We start from the raw sequence: 24,188 nt of genomic DNA on the forward strand, positions 1-24,188 counted from the left end.
ATTAATTAGTTTTGCATATTCCTGCAATTTCTAATTTATGAACAATAGATTATTCTTTAGGCATTATTATTTGCTTGCTAAGATGAGACAGAGAATTAAAGGGAAAATAGATAGTGTTGTTTTGGGAAAAATTGAGAACTATTGTTGATCCTACAGTTGCTGTAATTTTGCTGAAATTCTCGTATTCCTTTTTAAAGTGTATTTGTTCATAGTAGTTTGTCATAAAGTATGATTTTGGCTCTTTGTTTTCCACTTTACATACTTATTGCAAGATGCTCGCTTTAGTAATTCACCCTTTATTAATGACAGAAAGAGAATATGGATTACGATATGTTAGCGATTTCTCTCATTCAAAGAAGAGCTGTATTTTAGTTTTAAAGTCTGATTGTTGCTCCTGCTATTTACATTGGCACACCCAAGTAAGCCTGACATTCATTAAGAGTACTGGCTTGCAGTCCTGAACATAGAGAGGAGAGACATGGAAGAATTTAGGTTACTGAGGAAAGAGCCAATCATTTACCATGCTTTCATATTTCAGAATGCTTTCCTGTTTCACCTGTGGATTGCAATACTAGGTGACAAAATGAGTTTTCTTGTGACGGCTCCACAGCAAATGCTCACCCGATGTTCTCTAAGTTAGTTTTCCTAGGAGACTTTCTACCAAAACTGCTACAAAAACTACTACAAAATTTTTGGTTCCGAGCACCAAGGAAGGCTTTAGGAGTTGATGAAATTCCTGAAATTGTGTGCATTATGTTGCACGTGTGTATGCATGCACACGCGTGCTTTTGTCTCTTTACTTCCAAGATGTGTTAGTCAAGGTAGAGACTGTGTTGCTGTAACAGAGAGTTCCAGAAAAGGGCAACCCAAACATAATAGCGGTTTTTTCTCTCCCATAATCGTGCACAAGTAGCGTTGGTCCGTGGGGATTGGGCAGTTCTACCCTTTAGAGTTATTCTTTCCCAGTGGTTGAAGCCAGCACGTCTCAAGGATTGTGGAGGGCAAGCTTACAGAAGTAACACACAAGATACACACATCATGTTTGCTCACATTCCTTTGTTGAGAACTTAGTCTCCTGGCCACATCTAACTACAAGAGAGTCTGGGAAATATCCTCTCTAATGCTGCTCCAACTCAGAGGAAGTGTGTGTAACTATGCAAAGATAAAGGACAGAATGGATGCTGAGAGATTAGCAGCCTGCCACACAAGAGGTTTCATCTGTAGTTTCATCCATAGTTTTCATCAAATATAGAAAAGGTACTGTGAACCCAAAACATTTAAAACCACTGATGTAAAGTCCTCAGAAATAGTGACCCTATTTTACAATGCATATTCTGTAAAGCTCTTTTACTGTCTTAAAACAAAAATTACAGAAAAAATAACTTTCCTACACACATATTTTATAAAAATATAAATTATGTATTGTAATTATAGTATGCAAGAGAAATGAACAGAAATTATTATTAATGAAATGTTATGTGTTCCAGTATGTAAATGGTCAGGCATAAGCACCTGGGAAGGCTTGCTGGGGAGGAGAATAATGCACATATATGTGGAGTGACTGATTGCCATGGCTGCAGTTGGAGACTGATACACGTATAGCAGACTGTCGATACAGGTTTGGAGTTAGCTTTAGTGATGCAGTTTTCCATGAACAACTTGCATAGACGTTCTGAACACAGCAAGTTGCAGTTTTCTCTCAAAATACACATTAGATGCATTTGATATCTACTGAGTTTTCCAAGAAAGAAAACTCAGTAGGTATCAAAACTCATGCAAAAAGATGGTGTTATATTCTAGCCTTGGACCAGCACAGCAGGCGTTTTCCTTGCATGCATGTCCTTTGAGTCATTTCTAAGGCATGTGGGGTGCAGGGCATTTCTCTATCGTGTGAATGTGGGCCCATTGCTGGGCCTCTGTATCTTTCCACTCTGCCCTCTAAAGGCTGGGAATATTCCCATAAATGTGAGAATACCTCCCCACCCCACTCTCCCCAGCAGACACACTTCAATTAGCAACTCTTACTTCTAGCAACTTTTCTCCTAGACATCATCCTTGTCTCCCGCTCTCTGCGGCTCTTCCGGGGTACCCCTATACTCACATATGCACTGTGGTCCTTGCATCTCAGTGGTGTCTATTCACAGGCTTTAGGACAGCCCCCTTCAAGGATTCAGATCGCCTTAAGTGGCCACAAGTGCATGGAATCACGCCACTCCTTGAGCTTGTCAGCACCTCCTTTCTTCCTTACTTAACAGGCGCTCCTTTGGGCTTGATCTCGGGGATCGCAGTCGTTCTTTTTTCCTTCCCTCTACCAATGTCGTAGAACCTTGGTCCTGGAAGAAACATTCGAGGCCTTCTATTTTAATCACTCCATTTTACAGACCTTGTAAATGAGTTTCATATGGTTACAGTAACTTGCCTAAGGACATGTGGTTAGTTCTAACTCTAAAGCAGGCCAATTATTGCTCCCATATTTCCCTTGAGAAGCGAGCATCCTTTTTTATACTGTCCAAGGTTCCCTTCTCTCAGCTTTAGACCACAACTCATCTCCCGAGTTGATGGTATCTTCTAGACCCATGGTGTGTGCGTCTCCCCACCACCCCTCTCTCCAAAGTGTCCCCCAGCCTCCTCATACTGGTCCTTCTTTCTGTGTGGCCCATGGTGAATTTACACTAGGAGGACCCCTGGTAGCTCTACTCTATTTCTTTTTGCTTAAATTTGCTTGTTAGTGCTGAATTCATTTCTTGGAAGGGATCTTTGAAGCCCCTTGTCCCTTTGGCGGTGACAAGTTTAGTTAAAATTTACAGTTGGTAAAGTACCTAACCTGGAAACAAGTTGAGTGCACAGTTTGAAGTGCAGTGAGCTCGAATGAAGGTGAAGATGTTCGTCCGCTTGGCAGACGGTCCGTCTCTCTCTCCTCTCAGCACACCCCTCAACAGCCTGTGACTCGGGACGGTGGACATGAAGCTCAAGTGAGGTCTCAGTGTTTCACTTTATTTTATTTTGTTCCTGCTTCCATTGAAGCAGTTCATGGTGGCCATGCTCTGGAGTCAAGTACAAACACAAAAAGTCACACAGACCTCATTTTTAAAAAGAGAATAATAGGTGTACATGTAGGAAAAACCCAACAGCATTTGAATTATGTTTCAATGGCAATTTTGTAAGAGTGACCAGGACATGGTTCAGAAAGGCCACGTTTTATTCTGGCCTTTGACAACAGTTTGAGAGTTCACTGAATTGGAGTTTTAAAGACACGTCTGTTGAGGGGTCGAGTAATAGGGTCTCACTCTGTGATTCTCTAATGCTCTGATTTGCTGTACTTTAGATACCAGGTAACCGTTCCTATAGTGAACACAGTGTGCACAGTATCATTCCCACAGAATATTCTATGGGGAGCAATGCTCTGAGCTTTCAGGAGTTTGAGAAAGGCCACTCTCATTGGCATAGTAAAGGCTCCAAAGCTCTGTAGTGAAGAAAATTGTTGAACTTTGTGTCAACAACGTTAATTGAACATAAAATTATTTCCCTAGGAGTATCTCAAGGATCCCTATCATAGAATGTACTGGGGAAATAAGGAAGTAAAGGAATGAAGGTTAGGTGTGTCATCTCTGTGACAGAAGTAATTCAAATATCAGGGATGGGCAGGCATTCTCTGTTACTAACAAAAAGAGAGCTGTGTGTCTTAGGAGTTTCATTTAGGTGCTTGGTGTCAGTTTGATTTAGGTGGCATGTTTGGCATTTTGTTATAAAAATTTACAAGCTGATTTAGAGTCTTATCTTTATGAAACTCTACCCTTATAATGTGCTATAAGTTGAACTGCTGGCTTGTTATTAATTTGCATTGCAGTCCAACTTTTTTCATGGTCTTTGGCCCTCTTTGCAAATGTAATTTCTTTCTCCAATGAACTGCATGCTCTCTTCAAAGTGGAAAATGTTTAATAGATTACTCAGTGTAATACTTTTTTAGCTGTATTCGTCCAGCTTTGCTCAGGTTGCAAGAAATGGAGATCTGATGAGTTGAGAGTTGGGGGACTTGAAGTAATTACGGGGGAGGAGGAAGGAGTTAAATGCGTAGACCTCTCTCTTCTTTTCTTATGTGATCTGGGATATCTTGGTTCTTCTCAGGACATCTCTTATGGTATTTCGGACCTTATCTCTTTCCCTGAAACAGGGAGGAGGTGATTAATTGGTTATCCTAGTTCACAGAATGTCTCTCTGTGACAGCTTTGTCTTTGACACTGATCTCTGGGCCAACGAGCTTTGGCCTGAGTAGCAGGACTGGTATTGCTCAAGGCTAAGGGGCTGATTTCTCAGAAGGGAATAGTAGCATTCAGGTGACCAGCCAGCACTAAGGCAGGCATGCCTACCTGGTACACAGGCTCTCCAGCTGTGATACCTAGTTTCAAAAGCAGATAATTCCTTCCAAATGTTGCTTCTTGGATATCATGGTGTCTGTGTTCAAGTGATGTAAACTTAATAAAGTTCGTACTTAAGAATTCCCAGATATAAAAGATCAGAGACTAAGCACTCAGTAAATGATGGCTAGTATTATTATATATTGATCTTTTGAAACTTCACTCTTTGTAAGTAGTATCTTTGAAAATTTCACTCACTAGGTAGTGGTTGGGTTCTTTACATTTGTTATTTCTAATTCATGTAACAGCGTTGCAAGTAGGTTTGCTTTTTCCATTTGAATAATGAGACAAACAGAGACTAGGAAGCTGTTATTAAGCACCTGGAGCATCTTCAGACAGATATGAAAATGCAAAACTGGGATCAGCAGCCCAATTTTCTAACTTTAAATCCAGCCCTCTTTCCACTGTGACATGCTGGGTTACTTACTTAAGGAGAATGCCGCGGACATCTTTGCACATATCAGAGTTTGTTTTATTGGTTTTTGTTTTAATTTATTTGTGCAACCTCTACATCCTACTCTGGTAGGATTTAAAGTTTTTGTATATACGTCAAGTTTAAATCCTACCAGAGTATTCCTTCCGTGTTTTGTTTTGCTGCACAACTGCTTAATTTGAAAATATACATTGTGCACACTTTGGGACGTTGTATTACAGTAACATAACCCTGGTGTTGATAACCCCCTAGGTGAAGGCTAAAATCCGTTGTCTGCTTTTTTTCCTCTTTGCTACTTTACATCAAAAACAATAACTAAAAGTAGCTCCTGCTCTTATAAGCTCCTACATTCCTTATAAAATCAATTGTTTATTCACCCTAACAAAAGTATCTTTTGGGTACCATCATCAAAAGACTGGATAAGGTTACACAGATGCATCGAACAGTGAGACAGCTAAACCACAACAAAGTTATTTTATTCAACAGTATTTATTAAGTACCTGCTCTATCATGGAGTGCAAAGCACTGTCCTCACGGAGATTACAGTCTGTTCTTTCTTTATAATCCATCTTCTTTGATAATGCTGCTTGGAGTCTTGTATTCTCTCTTTCAATCCCCTGTACACAGATACATACACATAAACACACACACACAAACACAGACACATTGGGGGTACTCTGAGGTGTGTCTGTCACACCTACTACCCAATAATAATAATTATTATAGCTAAACTTCTTGTTATCTTTCCCTGAACAACCACTAGTCAAAGCATTTTACATATAGATATATATATATATATATATTTTTTTTTTTTTGCGGTACGCGGGCCTCTCACTGCTGTGGCCTCTCCCGTGCGGAGCACAGGCTCCGGACGCGCAGGCTCAGCGGCCATGGCTCACGGGCCTAGCTGCTCCGTGGCATGTGGGATCTTCCCGGACCGGGGCACGAACCCGTGTCCCCTGCATCGGCAGGCAGACGCTCAACCACTGCGCCACCAGGAAAGCCCACATAAAGGTTTTGAGTAGAAGAATGAATGCCTGCATGTTAATTAAAGGAAGCCCCATGGTATAATAGAAAAGGTATTATTTTGAGGAGTCAAATCCTGTTTCACCACTTACCTACCTCCCTGGTCGTAGCTACTAAATTAATTAGAGTCGTTATTATAGTTATAAATACAACTGTCACTGAACAATAGTAGATTGGGCCATTGTTTAACTGGGGAGAGGAGTAAACTTCAGGTGTAGATATTAACAGACTATAAACGGGGAATTAAAAGGCATACTGGTACCCAGGCCTGGGAGTTCTTATGGCATCTTTTCCTTCTCTAGGTACTTAGCCGTACTATTATAGCAAACATTACCTTTTCTCGGTCCCATCCTAGATACTAAGCTCTTACGGCAGCAGAAGCCGCGTGTCCGTTTCACAGTTCTTGGCAAGTAGTTCTTGGCTGCTTATGAAATGTTTGTTAAAGACGTGAGTGACTAATAGATAGTCACTTAAACACAGCTGTTCAGTGTATTAAAGTGGAAACAGTGATTCATTGATTCCCACAACCTCATAACAGAACCTTATTTTATCTCTACAAGGACATGAGCTTTCTTTCAATAAATAAAGCCCTAGTATTCTGTGGTTGCATTGGAAGTTTGCTTTTCCATTTTCCTCCCACAGAGGGAACATTGATGAAAATACAATTATGAGAGAATGTCTTTTAAGATACACACATTCTCATATTTGCTAAAACGTGTTTAAATTTTATTTGTATTCATTTGGATCCAAGAAAATAAGTCATTTCTCATCAAGCCCTATCAGATTGTCCCAGTGTGTGGCCAGGGGTTGTCCACAAAGTTTAATGAAAGAGATGAACCATAAACATCAAAACATACTTCTGTAATTTTAAGAGGTTGATTAAAGCTTGATCTGTCCATGACTTGACTTCTGTCTTTAGATGTCTTTATTTCGTTATTTTTACCTATTTCACCACAGGCTATATCTCTTCTGAGCAGGATGCTGACACATTAGAGACATTATTGAATAGAGATTCCTCCCTTTGCAGTTTAAAGCAGGGTGATTCTTAGCAAAAGTGGCAGAATGTAAATGTGTAAAACAATGTCATTAGAAAATGATTTTTGTTTTTAATCCAGAAGATTAAGGGAAATCCCATGTAAGTAAAGTAATCGAAACTCAATAATTAAAGTCTTTTAAGAATCAATATCAGGATTCTTTTTTCATGTGTTTTTAATACCACATACGTCCCTCAAGTGAGGCTCTTCTGATTGTATATGCTGAAATTCGTAGCACCAATTATGAGAATATCTTTTTCTCTTATTTCTAGGGAATTCCTTTTCCCTGTTAATTGGGTCCTGAGAAATTGCTTACCAGCAGGTCTTACTCTAGGGGATGGCCTTCCCAACCTCTAATTGAAGACCTCCTCTGCCAACCTGGAGACTTGGGCAGGTGTCTGGTGGAAGGCAGAACAGTTCTCTTGGGAGGTGTGAGAGATTCCATTCCAAAGGCAATGGTTATCTTAGCTAAGTGGTTGGGTTGTTTACAGATTGTGTTTCTAGAGGAAGAAAACTTTATTACACACATATAGATGTACATGAATGTATAGATATAGATATATAGATACATGCACATATATGTATTTATATGGGTTTTTTGTGTGGTTTTTTTTGCGGTACGCGGGCCTCTCACTGTTGTGGCCTCTCCCGTTGCGGAGCACAGGCTCCAGACACGCAGGCTCAGCGGCCATGGCTCATGGGTCTAGCCTCTCCGCGGCACGTGGGATCCTCCCAGACCGGGGCACGAACCCGTGTCCCCTGCATCGGCAGGCGGACTCTCAACCACTGCGCCACCAGGGAAGCCCTATATGTATTTTTTAATGAAGTGATAATCTATTCCCACAAGACCAGCTGTTATTTTGTTATTTTATAATCTTCGTTTTCAAAGCCCTTTGCAATTTATATACTTGAACATCTCATTTAATAATTAAATGTTGCCCACTCCTCTGCCTCAAGGACTTTATTCTAGTTAACAATTAAACCTGCCGTCATCCTAAGTACAGTGGATCTTCCATCTCCCAAATTCTTCCCTGCTGAACTTCATACCTTGTGGATTCTGTCCCAGTGCTCAGCAGTGACTCCCAGAGCAGCAAGTATTATGAAGAAAAGGAACCAGCTCAACTCAGAAGAGAGGCTTTTATTATAAAATCAACTTTAATGGCCTATCATAACAGTGATGACAAAAGCCTTCTACTTTTCCATCTAAATGTTGATTTTGGGAGGTAATATTTTCTGAGATTTCTCTTTTGTTCACATCAGCTTAATTCCATGGACACCTAAAAAAAACGAGGTAGAGGGCAGATGAAAATGGTGTCGGGTTTTTTTTTCTTTAACCTCCATATAATTCCAGATAGTCTTGATTACTACTTTATAATGATAGTCTCTATGTATTTAAAGAAAAGTTGTTATATGTATTTATAGTTTGATATAATTTTTAAAAGTAATGTCGAATAATTGTTTTCTGCAGTGGGCTTTGAAATTGAGGTGGTTTAGGCTTATAGCATCATCCTTTACTAGTTTTCACTATTTTATTTATTTATTTTTAATATTTGATTTTTGGGGTATACTGAAAATTATCCCATGTCCAGATCTTAGAAATTTGCATTCATGTTGCTTAACAAGGATTTAGTACCTAGTGTGTGCAAATTCATTGTGCTAGGTTTATCTCATTTTACTGCTTCTGACAATAATACTTTCACAACTTTTAATGCATCATTTCCCAGACTGTATTCTGGAGAACACTTGTACTTGTTCCATGAGATATTGATAATCGTTCTGGAAGAGGATTACAGGATTTAAAAGTTTGTGAAATACTGCATGATACGTATATTCTTAAGGGTTTAAAGTAAATTCTAGCATACTTGAGAATACTTATAGTAAAGAAAACCATTTAACCATATTTAGTAGATATAGGCTATATTTATTGGATGGTAGAATCAATTTCCTTCTAGATAGATTACCCCTTAAAATTCCTATTTTTCAAAGCACAGTTTGGGAAATAGTGTCTTAAGGCAGTTTTAGAAATAGCAATAAAAAATTATTGGCCAAACTGTCTTTAGTATACCGCTGATCCTCTCTCCCTTACTGATACTGTCTTTCTCAGAAGCTCTCTTTCATTCTTTATGCCTAACTTTATGCTTAAAGAATTACATTTTCTCTTATGGATAAAACTTGAGCTGTACTTATATAGAATCTTCTGAGCCATCTGAATCATACTTAATGGTAAGGCAAAAAATGAAAAATTACCCTTTAGAAAGAATGAATATCCTGACTTTAATTCCTACTGGGGTATAGAATACAAGGGCTCTGGATGCTTGATCAGGGTATAAGAGGGTCAGTAATAACAGCTTGTAGTCTCTCTGCTCATTACTCTTTTGCTTTTGCATTAGACTCCTGGCTGGCCTCTCACTGACTAGGTTGTCTTTGCTCTAAAGACCCTGTTGATTGTTTTATTGGACACAACAGCTAGTATAGTGTACTGTACACGGTGTTGACCTAAGTAATTGCACGTGGCTTGATAGATATCAGCACATACACAGTACAGATCTTCTTGAAACTCTTTCTTTCCTTTCAGCTACGATGCCGTCTGCTTTGATTTTCTTCCTGCCTCTGGCTGCCTTTTCTCAGTCTTCCTAACAGGATTTACTTCTTCTGCCCATTCCTCCTACGTTGGTGTTCCTCAGGGCCCTGCTTTAAGCTGTCTTCTCTTTTGGTAAATCCTTCCTGGGTGTTCTCATCCATATCCATGTTTGCAGTTACACTTTCTTTGCTACTAATGACTAATTTTCTGTGTTTGATTCCTTCCTCACCATTGAGCTTCTTCCCTGAGTTCCGGCTCTTGATTAGATCATCTTTACTTGGATGCCTTCATGATGTTTTTATATTAGCATATCCAAAGAAAGATCCATCATTTCTTTGTCCAAGACACTGCCCCTCCTGTGCCTTTTCCTGTCCTGATGGCTGTTTCCAGCATCTACCAAATTATCCAAGACTTGTTCTTGGCCATCATCTTTCATGCCTTTATCTCATTCACCACCCACACACACGCTCACTCAGCCCCATCATTTCTGGTTCCCTTATTCCTCCTGGAGGACATGCATCTTTACTCCCACTGCCTGTTCAGAAGTCTTAAGACTTCTCGTCATTTTTTCCATGGCCTTCTCTTGGTACTTCTTGCCAGAAGTCCCTGTTTCTTGTCCTGTCTTTATCCAGGGCATTCTTTACACTACGTGCAGAATGATATATCTAAGACATCAATTTGGAATTAAAATCAGCATCTCAACCTTAATTGTTTCAGAACTAAACCTCGTCCTCCCATGGTGTTTTCCGTTGTAATAAATAGCAATTTCGTAATTTCAATTGCCAAGGCCAGAAGTCTTTGGTGTCATCCTTGCCTGCTTGCTTTCTCTCATACCACACATCCCATCCATCATCAAGTCCTGTTGGCTCAACCTTCAGAATATAATCAGAACCCAACCATTTCTCACCACCTCTACAGCTGTCAACCTATTATTTGGATTATCTCAATAACTACATACCCAAGTCCCTGGTGAGTCTTTATCTTCTAAAACTATGCTTTCCAATACAGTAGCTGCTAGCCAGCAGTGACTGTTGAGCTTTAGAACTATGGGTGATCTGAATTGAGATGTGTTATAAAAATATATACTGGATATGAAAAGATTAGTATACAAAGGGAATGAGAAATATCTCATTTCGTGTTGATTATATATTGAAACAATAACATTTCATATAGGTTGGATTAAATAAAATGTGTTATTAGAATTAATTTCATGTTTCTTTTTGCTATTTTAATGTGATTATTAGAATAGTTAAAATCACAGATGTGGCCCAATGTTTATATTGCTGTTGGACAGCTCTAAAGTCTTTTTTAAAATGCAGCAGTCAGAGCTATCCTTTTGAAATGTCAGATCTTTTCATTTGTCAGGCCAAAATCCCAGAGGCTTTCCAGCTCGCGTGGGGGAAAAGCCAGTCTTTACAGTGGGCTCCGAGGCCCAGTATGATCCTGGCCCCTCAGCCCCTGTTTCTCCTGCTTCTAAAATCTTTCCATCTCTTAGGGCCTCCTCGCAAGCCCCACCTGAGGGCCTCTGCAGTTACGTCCCTCCACCAAGCACGCTCTCCCAACCATGGCTGCGGGGCTCCTCCTTCTCTCATTCAGGTTTCAGCTCCGGTGTCCTGATCAACAGTGAGCATTAGAGAGGCTCGTCCTGGACACACCATCTACATCAGCGGTCCACTTCCCCACACACACTCAGCACGAACCTTTTCGTCTTGTTTTGGCTTCGCTTTGAATCGCTCCCCATTACCTGTAGGATGAAGTCCAAATTGCTAAGTATATCTAGGTGTCCCCTTACGATTTAGCCACTTTCTAACTCTCCAGCACATTTCTCACGCGTCCTCTAATCAACCCACGTGCCCCGCATTCCGAATCACTTGCAAGAAACCCCAAATTAGAAAAAAAGGGATAAAGAATCTTTTAGAGGTGCAAAGGGTTATTATTAAATGTAAATATATTCTCATGCAGAATTAACATTCCTCAAACTTCAAACATTGGATGGTTTTCAAGTAGCAATAACATTTTAATCCTTTGAATTCCACTGATATCCATCCCATAAAATGTACGTTAATATAACTGACCCCAAAGGCAAATGATATACTCACCAACAGAGACTTAAATCTCTGTGAAAGGATCTCTCCACAAATAAGTTTTCCTTTAACCATACTTATTTTCTTCCACAACGGCACAGAGTTTTTCTCCTTCTAATTAAAAAAGAAGCATAGCTTATCAATAGCTTATTTGGATACTTCACTATAAGAGAGTTAGGGGAGTTTTTAGAATGAATGTTTCTATTGTGGGTAATCAGAAAAACCAGAATTTATAGCTCTGCGATAAATAAATAAATAAAACTTTCAGAAACGTGTATTGTTCCAGCTCATTAAAATGACATGTCTTTTGGACAGTATTTCTGAAACGCCATAAAATTAATAGTGTATTTAAAAAGTTTTATTGGCACATATTTAATTTAGCCCTAGTGTTTAATTGTGCTGTCTCAGACAGGCTGGAAGCCTGGCAGTTAATATTATTTTTTGCTTTTAAAAGAAAAACATTTTCCTCCCGGGCTAGCTTCCATATTCCTGAATGTGTTCATTTCACACTGCCTTGCATTTTCATGTGCTGAAATCTTGAGACTCTGTCAGAGCTAACCTGGATCTGGTATTTCTTTGTGTTTTAAAATTATGCTGAAATTTCAATTAATTAATAATCATTCCCCTGGCCTGGCAGAACACACCAAACTAAAATCCTATATGTCAGCTACCGGAGTTAAATTTTAAATCTTTCTCTTACACGAAGCAAAGACAGGGCAATAAACGTTTATTGAGTGCCTGCAATATAATAGGCATTGTGCATGGACTCCAAATTATGAAGCACCATGCGTGTTCTCAAATGTAGAAAATCTAACCTTTTCCATTGTGCCTTCCATAACTGTACCTCATAGTAAACCAATTCCTTTTTCTCTTCAGGGCACTTGCCTTCCACCTACTAGTCCTAACTGTTGGGGACACAGCACCAAATGGCATCCCTTGACTCAGTTCATATACTGTGTGCCAGGAGATAGTGTCCTAGAAGTGTCCAATTAAAAGGTGGGAAGGCGAGGCCGTTTAGCCACTCACATCTTGGGGCTGTGGTAAGACCCTGAGGTGGGATACGTGCGTGGCGATGTCACTGTACGTCACAGCCATGCTGAGCTCAGGTGGGTGGGAGAGATGCACAGGGACCAGAACCATCTGCTGTATGGGGAATACGTTCAGAATATAAGGGCAGAGCCTTTTTCTTTACTGCCACCGTCTTGCCTGCACCCAAAAAGCGCCCGGTACACAGGTTCGTGTGAGTGGCTTAATAAGTATCTATTGAATGAAGATGAAATAATTGTGAGTAAACAGTGAATCCATGAATGAACAAAGTCTTGCCTGAAATTTTCCAAGTGTATTGAATATACACTTCTTAAATGAGGAAACTCAGGATCTCAAATCCGTGGCTGTCATGATGGCAGCAGCCAGGATGTCTCACACCTGTTCAGTGTCTCTCTTTTCTGGACTTGTTGACCATTATCCGGCTTTGAGTTGCTAGCATAATATTTACTTTTAGACTCAGTATTCTCCTTTGCTCCCGAATGATGGTTTAGCTGACATATGCATGAAGGCATGATTTGAGTTAAATTTAAAAGAGGGACAGTATTTCAGTGGGTGAAAATGGGGTGTAGAGAAGACTGCAAACGAACAAAAACATGGGGCTAAGACGTGTCTGAGTGTGTTTTCGGATAGCAGTGACTTATTAGCGCTTAGGACACACGGGGGTGTCTATGAGAGTAAGAGGAAATCTTTGAAAATGTAACTGGAGCTACAGTTTGCCAAACTGACTCAATAGCAGGCTAGAACATCTTCACGCCTTCATGAACGGTCCAGTTACTGATTGTCTGTGATGTTCCTCCTCTACAACAAAGCTCCCACTCTGTACTGTATACTTTATATAAAACCATTCTGCCCCAATCCTGTTACTTGCCCAAGACCCTAACCCATTTGACCCCTGGCATCAAGTTCTTCCTAACCACTCACATCCACCTAGATACCCTCCCCTAGCTTTTTTTTTTTTTTCCCCTTTTTCATTCCCACTCACCTCATGCTTGGCATTGTTTAACTTTTTATGTGTTCTGTCTTCACTCCTCAACTACAAGAGAAGCCAGCCAAGGACAACACTAATGATTTTTATCCCCTGTGTCAGCAAGCAGAATACATTCACAGGGCAGATGTAGTAAATAGTTGGAAAGTTAAAAGCATCCAGTTCGATGATGCTTATCCAAATCTCTTCTATACGTACATGAATTTGAAAAATAATAAATTTGAGGAAAACGGTTAGTAGCATACAGTCGCACAGATTTTAAACTTTGTATACCTGTTTTCTGTGTGCACCCAAAGAGGTGAGAAGAATAGAGCGAAGGGTATGTATGACAGTGTGGGTGTATTTGTTTTAATGTTTCAGAACTTTGTCGTCTGAACTGAACCTCAGACAGTGGAAGAACCCAAGTGATCAGACTAGATTTCTTTAGCTTCCACAAACTTTAGAGAATTTAATTAAAAAAATAATCTAAATGTGTACACATATGTAGATTTTTAATTTGGTATCATTTAAGGCATATAAAGATGACAAAGATATAAATTTTTTGATTAAATCACATACATTTGTTATACTCACCACTGATAATGGAAATGCCTAATACAGATTTCCTTTAAGTTGATGTATTTAGTCATTATAATAGTCACTGTAAGCAGTGCAGTTTTCCTACTAGGAAATTCATCTTTTGTTAGATTCCTTTCCTCCCTGCCTTTTACCCTGCTGTTTCTCTCTCGCGCTCTTTCTCTCTCTCACACACACACACTCACACCCTCAGTTTTTGCTTCTTCCCTGCATACTTTGGCTTTGAATTATTCTTGATGGAATCTTGGTTTTGTCGGCTTATTTCCTAGATGGGAAGTGATGGAATTTTACGCCTCAGTACTTCAGCTCTAAATAATGAATTCTTTGCATATGCAGCACAAGGCTGGAAACAGCGACTGGCAGAAGGTAAGTTTCTATTTCCCATTATTATTTGACATATTTAAGTCAACAGACTGTACTGAGATTTGCACCTTTCTCTGCTTCCCAAGTCATTTTCCCCCCTGAAGTATACTTGAGTAAAAACTCACATCCTATTTCAAATGACTTCATTAATTCTTTTGTTATACTTCGCATTTTTGATGTCCAGTATTTTTATTAATTAATTAACTTATTTATTTTTGCTGTGTTGGGTCTTCGTTTCTGTGCGAGGGCTTAACTAGAGAAAGTCCAGTATTTTTGAAGAAAGCATGACGTTATCTGGAACATAATAAAATTTTTTGATATGGCAAGATTTTCTTTGGAATAATCATTTTAATTATGTGTTTGATGCATTGTGTATTCTCTAATGTCCAAGAGCCTGGAAGAATCTTCTTTTAATGCAGTCTTCCCCTGAAGCCACCACTTCATCTTATCATTCCTTTAGTCACCAAGCTTCATGAAAGACTAAAAAATACCCAGTGTTACCACATTTTTACTCCCTTAGCCACTCACATGTTTATGGTTGGGTGTGACCCCACCATACACAATGGGAACAGTCCCTTCTAGAGAATAAGAATGGCTTTCTCATTACAAAAAAAAAAGTTCACTTTCCTCTTCTCAGTCCTTGGCATTTCATCTTCCTTCTCCTATGTCTCACTTGTTATCTACCCCATCTAATTTGAAACCATCTGCCTTCGACATTCATAATATATTTTAAATTGTGTCCCCAGGCTACCTTTCTGACAGCCTTTTCTCACCTTCCTTCAGGTGCTCCTGTTCTTTCACCTGATGGTAAATGGTGATGTCTCCACCATTCTCCTCCCTGCTATTTGCTTTTGCAACTATTCCCATGCTCTAAGAGCCTCATTCAGCTAGTTTCAGCTATATAGCCCACATGCTGAGAACGTCCAAATCTGGCTGGAAGTCCTCTTTCCCAATCCTTTGCTGCTCCATTCCACAAACCTGCTGGATCTTTCCAGTATCAGGCACCTTAAAACCAAAATGCCAGTATTAAACTCTCTTCCCTTTTTCTTTCTTTTTTTTTTTTTTTTTTGCGGTACGCGGGCCTCTCACTGTTGTGGCCTCTCTCCCGTTGCGGAGCACAGGCTCTGGACGCGCAGGCTCAGCGGCCATGACTCACGGGCCCAGCCGCTCCGCGGCATGTGGGATCTTCCCGGACCGGGGCACAAACCCGTGTCCCCTGCATCGGCAGGCGGACTCTCAACCACTGCGCCACCAGGGAAGCACTCTCTTCCCTTTTAATGTCTACTATTTCTTCTGCCTTCTGTCTACTAAGGTCACCCCCTTTTCTCACAGCTCCTCACTTTGAAACCTTGATGATGTCTTTGTTCCTCTTCCTTCTCCCCAGATCTATCTGGTTATGAACTGTTACTTGTGTCTTTGAATCTTCTCCAACATTCTCAAGATGCTGGCCTGACTGTAATCTCCATCTCTCATCTATGCTACTCAGTAGCCTCCCAACCAGTTTCTAAGTTGCTTATTTGGACATATTCCTCCCTCAGTGAACACCGCCAGGACCTCCCTCTGACTCTTACAGGAAAAATTCAGGGCTCTCTTTAAAACATGTGTTGGGTAATTGGCCACTGCCTACCTTTCCTATTTCATTTCATCCTGTGGTCTACTCATAACTGGCCACTCAAAAGCACGTAAATATACGTATTCATATCTCTGTGCCTTGTGAACTAATTACTGTATGAAAGCTTGGTCATCTTTCAAAAGCTAACTCAAGGATCAGGTTCTATGTATGGTCTTCCCTAATCAATTTAGGGAGGATTAAGTACTTTCCCTTCATTTATTCTTATGACCTATACAGGGCTTTCCACATTGTGTTATTATACTCAACTGTGTGCTTTTTCTTTCACCAGACTGGTTTCATCAAGGACAGTGAATATACACTTTCATTTACAACGCCTAGCACTCAGTACATTTGCTAAATGCTTTGGAGTCTGTCTAAGACTAAATGACTGAGTGATGTTCATAAAAAAGGAAGCTGTAGAAATATTATCAGTGCTCAGCTTTTTTACCTTTTGGCATCCATAAAAGTTTATTCAAATTAGTTACATGTTTTCTTTATTAACTGGCAAAATATATGACAACTTTTACTCAATATCTAAGCATTTTCTTTCTAGGAGAGTTTACTCCAGAAATGCAATTGCGGATAAGGCAAGAAATTGAAAAGGAAAAGAAAACAGAACCCTGGAAAGAAAAATTCTTCGAAAGGTTTTATGGAGAAAAGTAAGTACTAGAGTATCTTCTTCTCATTTCTCTGAGAAGGAAATGAAAATGTAATTCTCCGTTTCACTTAGCACATGCTATAAAACTTTATAAATGTGTGATAAAAGGCAGTAGTCTCTCAGTGTAAGAAATTGCAGGTAAAATTATGTGGCATATCGGCACTTAAATTTTAAAAAATGCATTTTCAAGGGTTTATAACTTGTCCATGAAAATTCATTTTGGACTGAAAATAGCACATGAAATTCTATAGAAGTCAATTTTGGCTTTCCTAACTGGATTTTAGTAAAAATCTCCTGTTTTTTTTTAATCTAAGCATTTTCATTAATAAATGCATTAGAGATAAGTAGTCTTGGACACATATTTAATTCTCACATTTTTTTCCAAAACTTTTGACTCTCCATATACATTTGTTTCATCCTTATTTGGGGGAGAGCCTGAGGTATTACCCTTTACTCTATCCATTTTCCTCTTTATGTAAAAGCACTTTTTTAAAAACATATTTTATTCAAGTAGTTGATTTGCAGTGTGTTAATTTCTGCTGTACAGCAAGGTGATTCAGTTATACATGTATATACATTATCTTTTATATTCTTTTCCATTATGGTTTATCATAGGATATTGAATATAGTTCCCTGTGCTATACAGTAGGACCTTGTTTATCCATTCTACATATATATAATAGTTTGCATCTGCTAATCCCAAACTCCCAGTCCATCCTGCCCCCAGCCCCACTCGGCAACCAGAAGTCTGTTCTCTGTGTCTATGAATCTGTTTCATAGATAAGTTCATTCGTGTCATATTTTAGATTCCACATATAAGTGATATCATACGGTATTTGTCTTTCTCTGTGTGACTTAACTTCACTTAGTATGTTAATCTCTAGGTACATCCATCCGTGTTGCTGTAAATGACATTATTTCATTATTTTTTTATGGCTAGGTAATATTCCATTGTGTGTATATACACACCACATCTTTATCCATTCATCTTTTGATGGACGTTTAGGTTGTTTCCATGTCTTGGCTATTATGAATAGTGCTGCTATGAACATATGGGTGCATATATCATTTTGAATTATAGTTTGGTCTGGATATATGCCCATGAGTGGGATTGCTGGATCATACGGCAACTCTGTTTTTAGCTTTTTGAGGAACCTCCATACTGTTCTCCATTAGTGACTGCACCAATGTACATGCCCACCAATAGTGTAGGAGGCTATAACCGCTTTTTAATTTATTATTATTTGTGTATGTGTGTGTTTTAAAAATAATACCAGTCACACCTAAGTATGGTACTGACTGAGCTAATTTGAAAGTAGTTTCTCCTTTGCCTCATGGTTAACAGGAACATATTCTCCTTGGGCAGAATTTGAATTTCACAGACAGCCAGATCCCTAAGAAAGAAAGAGGGATTTAAGAGCTGACAATTGACACCAACGTTAGATCATCATGGATAGAGTAATTTGTGCTTTAATTCCCACATACACAATTAATGCTTGAAAGTCGTTTTTTTTTTTTTTTGCTCTAGTCCAACTGCTGTAGAATTTTTATCTGTAACTTGAAAAAAAAATTTTTTTTACATCTTTATTGGAGTATAATTGCTTTACAATGGTGTGTTAGTTTCTGCTTTATAACAAAGTGAATCAGCTATACATATACATATGTTCCCATATCTCTTCCCTCTTGCGTCTCCCTCCCTCCCACCCTCCCTATCCCACCCCTCAAAGCACTGAGCTGATCTCCCTGTGCTATGCAGCTGCTTCCCACTAGCTATCTATTTTACATTTGGTAGTGTATATATGTCAATGCCACTCTCTCGCTTTCTCACAGCTTACCCTTCCCTCTCCCCATATCCTCAAGTCCATTCTCTAGTAGGTCTGTGTCTTTATTCCTGTCTTACCCCTAGGTTCTTCATGACATTTTTTTTTCTTAAATTTCATATATATGTGTTAGCATACGGTATTTGTCTTTCTCTTTCGGACTTACTTCACTCTGTATGACAGACTCTCGGTCCATCCACCTCATTACAAATAGCTCAGTTTCGTTGCTTTTTATGGCTGAGTAATATTCCATTGTATATATGTGCCACATCTTCTTTATCCATTCATCCAATGATGGACACTTAGGTTGTTTCCATCTCTGGGCTATTGTAAATAGAGCTGCAGTGAACATTTTGGTACATGACTCTTTTTGAATTTTGGTTTTCTCAGGGTATATGCCCAGGAGTGGGATTGCTGGGTCATATGGTAGGTCTACTTGTACTTTTTTAAGGAACCTCCATACTGTTCTCCATAGTGGCTGTACCAGTTCACATTCCCACCAGCAGTGCAAGAGTGTTCCTTTTTCTCCACATCCTCTCCAGCATTTATTGTTTCTAGATTTTTTGATGATAGCTATTCAGACTGGTGTGAGATGATATCTCATTGTAGTTTGGATTTGCATTTCTCTAATGATTAATGATGTTGAGCATTCTTTCATGTGTTTGTTGGCAATCTTATATCTTCTTTGGAGAAATGTCTATTTAGGCCTTCTGCCCAGTTTTGGATTGGGTTGTTTTTTATATTGAGGGGCATGAGCTGCTTGTAAATTTTGAAGAGTAATCCTTTGTCAGTTACTTCATTTGCAAATATTTTCTCCCATTCTGAGGGTTGTCTTTTGGTCTTGTTTATGGTTTCCTTTGCTGTGCAAAAGCTTTGAAGTTTCATTAGGTCCCATTTGTTTATTTTTGTTTTTATTTCTATTTCTCTAGGAGGTGGGTCAAAAAGGATCTTGCTGTGATTTATGTCATAGAGTGTTCTGCCTATGTTTTCCTCTAAGAGTTTTATAGTGTCTGGCCTTACATTTAGGTCTTTAATCCACTTTGAGCTTATTTTTGTGTATGGTGGTAGGGGGTGATCTAATCTCATACTTTTACATGTACCTGTCCAGTTTTCCCAGCACCACTTATTGAAGAGGTTGTCCTTTCTCCACTGTACATTCCTGCCTCCTTTATCAAAGATAAGGTGACCATATGTGCGTGGGTTTATCTCTGGGCTTTCTATTCTGTGCCATTGATCTATCTTTCTGTTTTTGTGCCAGTACCATACTGTCTTGATTACTGTAGCTTTGTAGTATAGTCAGAAGTCAGGGAGCCTGATTCTTCCAGCTCCATTTTTCATTCTCAAGATTACTTTGGCTATTCGGGGTCTTTTTGTGTTTCCATACAAATTATGAAATTTTTTATTCTAGTTCTATGAAAAATGCCAGTGGTAGTTTGATAGGGATTGCATTGAATCTGTAGATTGCTTTGGGTAGTAGAGTCATTTTCACAATGTTGATTATTCCAATCCAAGAACATGGTATATCTCTCCATCTGTTTGTATCATCTTTAATTTCTTGCATCAGTGTCTTATAATTTTCTGCATACAGGTCTTTTGTCTCCTTAAGTAGGTTTATTCCTAGATATTTTATTCTTTTTGTTGCAATGGTAAATGGGAGTGTTTTCTTGATTTCACTTTCAGATGTTTCATCATTAGTGTATAGGAATGCCAGAGATGTATGTGCATTAATTTTGTATCCTGCTACTTTACCAAATTTATTGTTTAGCTCTAGTAGTTTTCTGGTAGCATCTTTAGGATTTTCTATGTATAGTATCATGTCATCTGCAAACAGTGACAGCTTTACTTTTTCTTTTCTTATTTGGATTCCTTTTATTTCCTTTTCTTCTCTGATTGCTATGGCTAAAACTTCCAAAACTATGTTGAATAAGAGTGGTGAGAGTGGGCAACCTTGTCTTGTTCCTGATCTTAGTGGAAATGCTTTCAGTTTTTAACCACTGAGGATGATGTTGGCTGTGGGTTTGTCACATAGGGCCTTTATTATGTTGAGGAAAGTTCCCTCTTTGCCTACTTTCTGCAGGGTTTTTCTCATAAATGGTGTTGAATGTTGCCAAAAGCTTTCTCTGCATCTATTGAGATGATCATATGGTTTTTCTCCTTCAATTTGTTAATATGGTTTAGCACATTGATTGATTTGCGTATATTGAAGAATCCTGGCATTCCTGGAATAAACCCCACTTGATCATGGTGTATGATCCTTTTAACGTGCTGTTGGATTCTGTTTGCTAGTATTTTGTTGAGGATCTTTGTATCTATGTTCATCAGTGATATTGTCCTGTAGTTTTCTTTCTTTGTGACATCCTTGTCTGGTTTTGGTATCAAGGTGATGGTGGCCTTGTAGACTGAGTTTGGGAGTGTTCCTCCCTCTGCTATATTTTGGAAGAGTTTGAGAAGGATAGGTGTTAGCTGTTCTCTAAACGTTTGATAGAATTTACCTGTGAAGCCATCTGGTCCTGGGCTTTTGTTTGCTGGAGGATTTTTAAGTACACTTTCAATTTCAGTGCTTGTGATTGGTCTGTTCATATTTTCTATTTCTTCCTGATTCAGTCTTGGCAGTTGTGCATTTCTCAGAATTTGTCCATTTCGTCCAGGTTGTCCATTTTATTGGCATAGAGTTGCTTGTAGTAATCTCTCATGATCTTTTGTATTTCTGCAGTGTCAGTTGTTACTTCTCCTTTTTCATTTCTAATTCTACTGATTTGTGTCTTCTCCCTTTTCTTTCTTGATGAGTCTGGCTAATGGTTTATCAATTTTTTTTAACTTCGCAAAGAACCAGCTTTTAGTTTTATTGATCTTTGCTATCATTTCTTTATTTCTTTTTCATTTATTTCTGATCTGATTTTTATGATTTCTTTCCTTCTGCTAACTTTGGGGATTTTTTGTTCTTCTTACTCTTATTGCTTTAGGTGCAAGGTTAGGTTGTTTATTTGGGATGTTTCCTGTTTCTTAAGGTAGGATTGTATTGCTATAAACTTCCCTTTTAGAACTTCTTTTGCTGCCTTCCATAGGTTTGGGTCGTCTTGTCTCCATTGACATTTGTTTCTAGGTATTTTTTGATTTCCTCTTTGATTTCTTCAGTGCTCACTTCATTATTAAGTAGTGTATTATTTAGCCTCCATGTGTTTGTATTTTTTACAGATCTTTTCCTGTAATTGATATCTAGTCTCATGGCGTTGTGGTCGGAAAAGATACTTGATACAATTTCAATTTTCTTAAATTTACCAAGGCTTGATTTGTGACCCAAGATGTCATCTATCCTGGAGAATGTTCCATGAGCACTTGAGGAGAATGTGTATTCTGTTGTTTTTGGATGGAATGTCCTATAAATACCAATTAAGTCCTTCTTGTTTAATGTACCATTTAAAGCTTGTGTTTCCTTATTTATTTTCATTTTGGATGATCTGTCCATTGGTGAAAGTGGGGTGTTAAAGTCCCCTACTTGAATGTGTTGCTGTCGATTTCCCCTTTTATGGCTGTTAGTATTTGTCCTATGTATTGAGGTGCTCCTATGTTGAGTGCATAAATATTTGCAATTGTTATATCTTCTTCTTGGATCGATCCCTTGATCATTATGTAGTGTCCTTCTTTGTCTCTTCTAATAGTCTTTATTTTAAAGTCTGTTTTCTCTGAGAATTGCTACTCCAGCTTTCTTTTGGTTTCCATTTGCATGGAATATCTTTTTCCATCCCCTTACTTTCAGTCTGTATGTGTCTCTAGATCTGAAGTGGGTCTCTTGTAGACAGCATATATATGGGTCTTGTTTTTGTATCCATTCAGCCAACCTGTGTCTTTTGGTGGAAGCATTTAGTCCATTTACATTTAAGGTAATTATTGATATGTATGTTCCTATTCCCATTTTCTTAATTGTTTTGGGTTCGTTATTGTAGGTCTTTTCCTTCTCTTGTGTTTCTTTCCCAGAGAAGTTCCTTTAGCATTTGTTGTAAAGCTGGTTTGGTGGTGCTGAACTCTCTCAGCTTTTGCTTGTCTGTAAAGGTTTTAATTTCTCCATCAAATCTGAATGAGATCCTTGCTGGGTAGAGTAATCTTGGTTGCAGGTTTTTCTCCTTCAACACTTTCAATATGTCCTGCCACTCCCTTCTGGCTTGCAGAGTGTCTGCTGAAAGATCAGCTGTTAACCTTGTGGGGATTTCCTTGTGTGTTGTTTGTTGTTTTTCCCTTGCTGCTCTTAATATGTTTTCTTTGTATTTAATTTTTGAGAGTTTGATTAATATGTGTCTTGGAGTATTTCTCCTTGGATTTATCCTGTATGGGACTCTCTGTGCTTCCTGAACTTGATTAACTATTTCCTTTCCCATATTAGGGAAGTTTTCAACTATAATCTCTTCAAATATTTTCTCAGTCCCTTTCTTTTTCTCTTCTTCTTCTGGAACCCCTATAATTCGAATGTTGGTGCATTTAATGTTGTCCCAGAGGTCTCTGAGACTGTCCTCAGTTCTTTTCATTCTTTTTTCTTTATTCTGCTCTGCAGTAGTTATTTCCAGTATTTTATCTTCCAGGTCACTTATCCATTCTTCTGCCTCAGTTATTCTGCTATTGATCCCATCTAGAGTATTTTTAATTTCATTTATTGTGTTGTTCATCGTTGCTTGTTTCATCTTTAGTTCTTCTAGGTCCTTGTTAAATGTTTCTTGCATTTTCTCTATTCTATTTCCAAGATTTTGGATCATCTTTACTATCATCATTCTGAATTCTTTTTCAGGTAGACTGCCTATTTCCTCTTCATTTGTTAGGTCTGATGGGTTTTTACCTTGCTCCTTCATCTGCTGTGTGTTTTTCTGTCTTCTCATTTTGCTTACCTTTCTGTGTTTGGGGTCTCCTTTTTGCAGGCTGCAGGTTCGTAGTTCCCGTTGTTTTTGGTGTCTGTCCCCAGTGGCTAAAGTTGGTTCAGTGGGTTTTGTAGGCTTCCTGGTGGAGGGGACTAATGCCTGTGTTCTGGTGGATGAGGCTGGATCTTGTCTTTCTGGTGGGCAGTTCCACATCTGGTGGTGTGTTTTGGGGTGTCTGTGGACTTATTATGATTTTAGGCAGCCTCTCTGCTAATAGGTGGGGTTGTGTTCCTGTCTTGCTAGTTGTTTGGCATAGGGTGTCCAGAACTGTAGCTTGCTGGTCGTTGAGTGAAGCTGGTTGCTGGTGTTGAGATGGAGATCTCTGGGAGATTTTCGCTGTTTGATATTATGTGGAGCTGGGAGGTCTCTTGTTGACCAGTGTCCTGAAGTTGGCTCTCCCACATCAGAGGCACAGCACTGAGTCCTGGCTGCAGCACCAAGAGCCTTTCATCCACACGGGTCAGAATAAAAGGCAGAAAAAGTAGAAAGAAAGAAAAGAAAGAAAGAAAGAGAGGGCGGGAGGGAGGCAGCGAGGGAGGAAAGGAAGGAAGGAAGAAAAGGAAGGAAGGAAGGAAGGAAGAAAAGAAAGAAAGAAAGAAAAAGAAAGAAAGAAGAAGAGAAAGAAAGGAGGGAGGGAGGAAGGAAGGAGG

At 39.0% G+C, this 24,188-nt stretch overlaps 1 protein-coding gene across 1 annotated transcript in view; it reads left to right on the plus strand.

Annotated features, from left to right (window-relative positions):
* Window positions 1–24,188, plus strand: part of ASXL3 (ASXL transcriptional regulator 3) — a 141,117-nt gene that overhangs the window by 103,444 nt on the left and 13,485 nt on the right. The window contains exons 8-9 of the mRNA XM_027127702.1: window positions 14,451–14,547; window positions 16,710–16,815. Of these exons, the coding sequence (XP_026983503.1) occupies window positions 14,451–14,547; window positions 16,710–16,815 (203 nt within the window). The remainder of the gene's footprint in view (window positions 1–14,450; window positions 14,548–16,709; window positions 16,816–24,188) is intronic.

Source organism: Aethalodelphis obliquidens, unplaced genomic scaffold, assembly GCF_003676395.1.
Source record: "Aethalodelphis obliquidens isolate GAN/ISIS:26980383/991018 unplaced genomic scaffold, ASM367639v1 scaffold32, whole genome shotgun sequence".
Taxonomy (NCBI): Eukaryota; Metazoa; Chordata; class Mammalia; order Artiodactyla; family Delphinidae; genus Aethalodelphis; species Aethalodelphis obliquidens.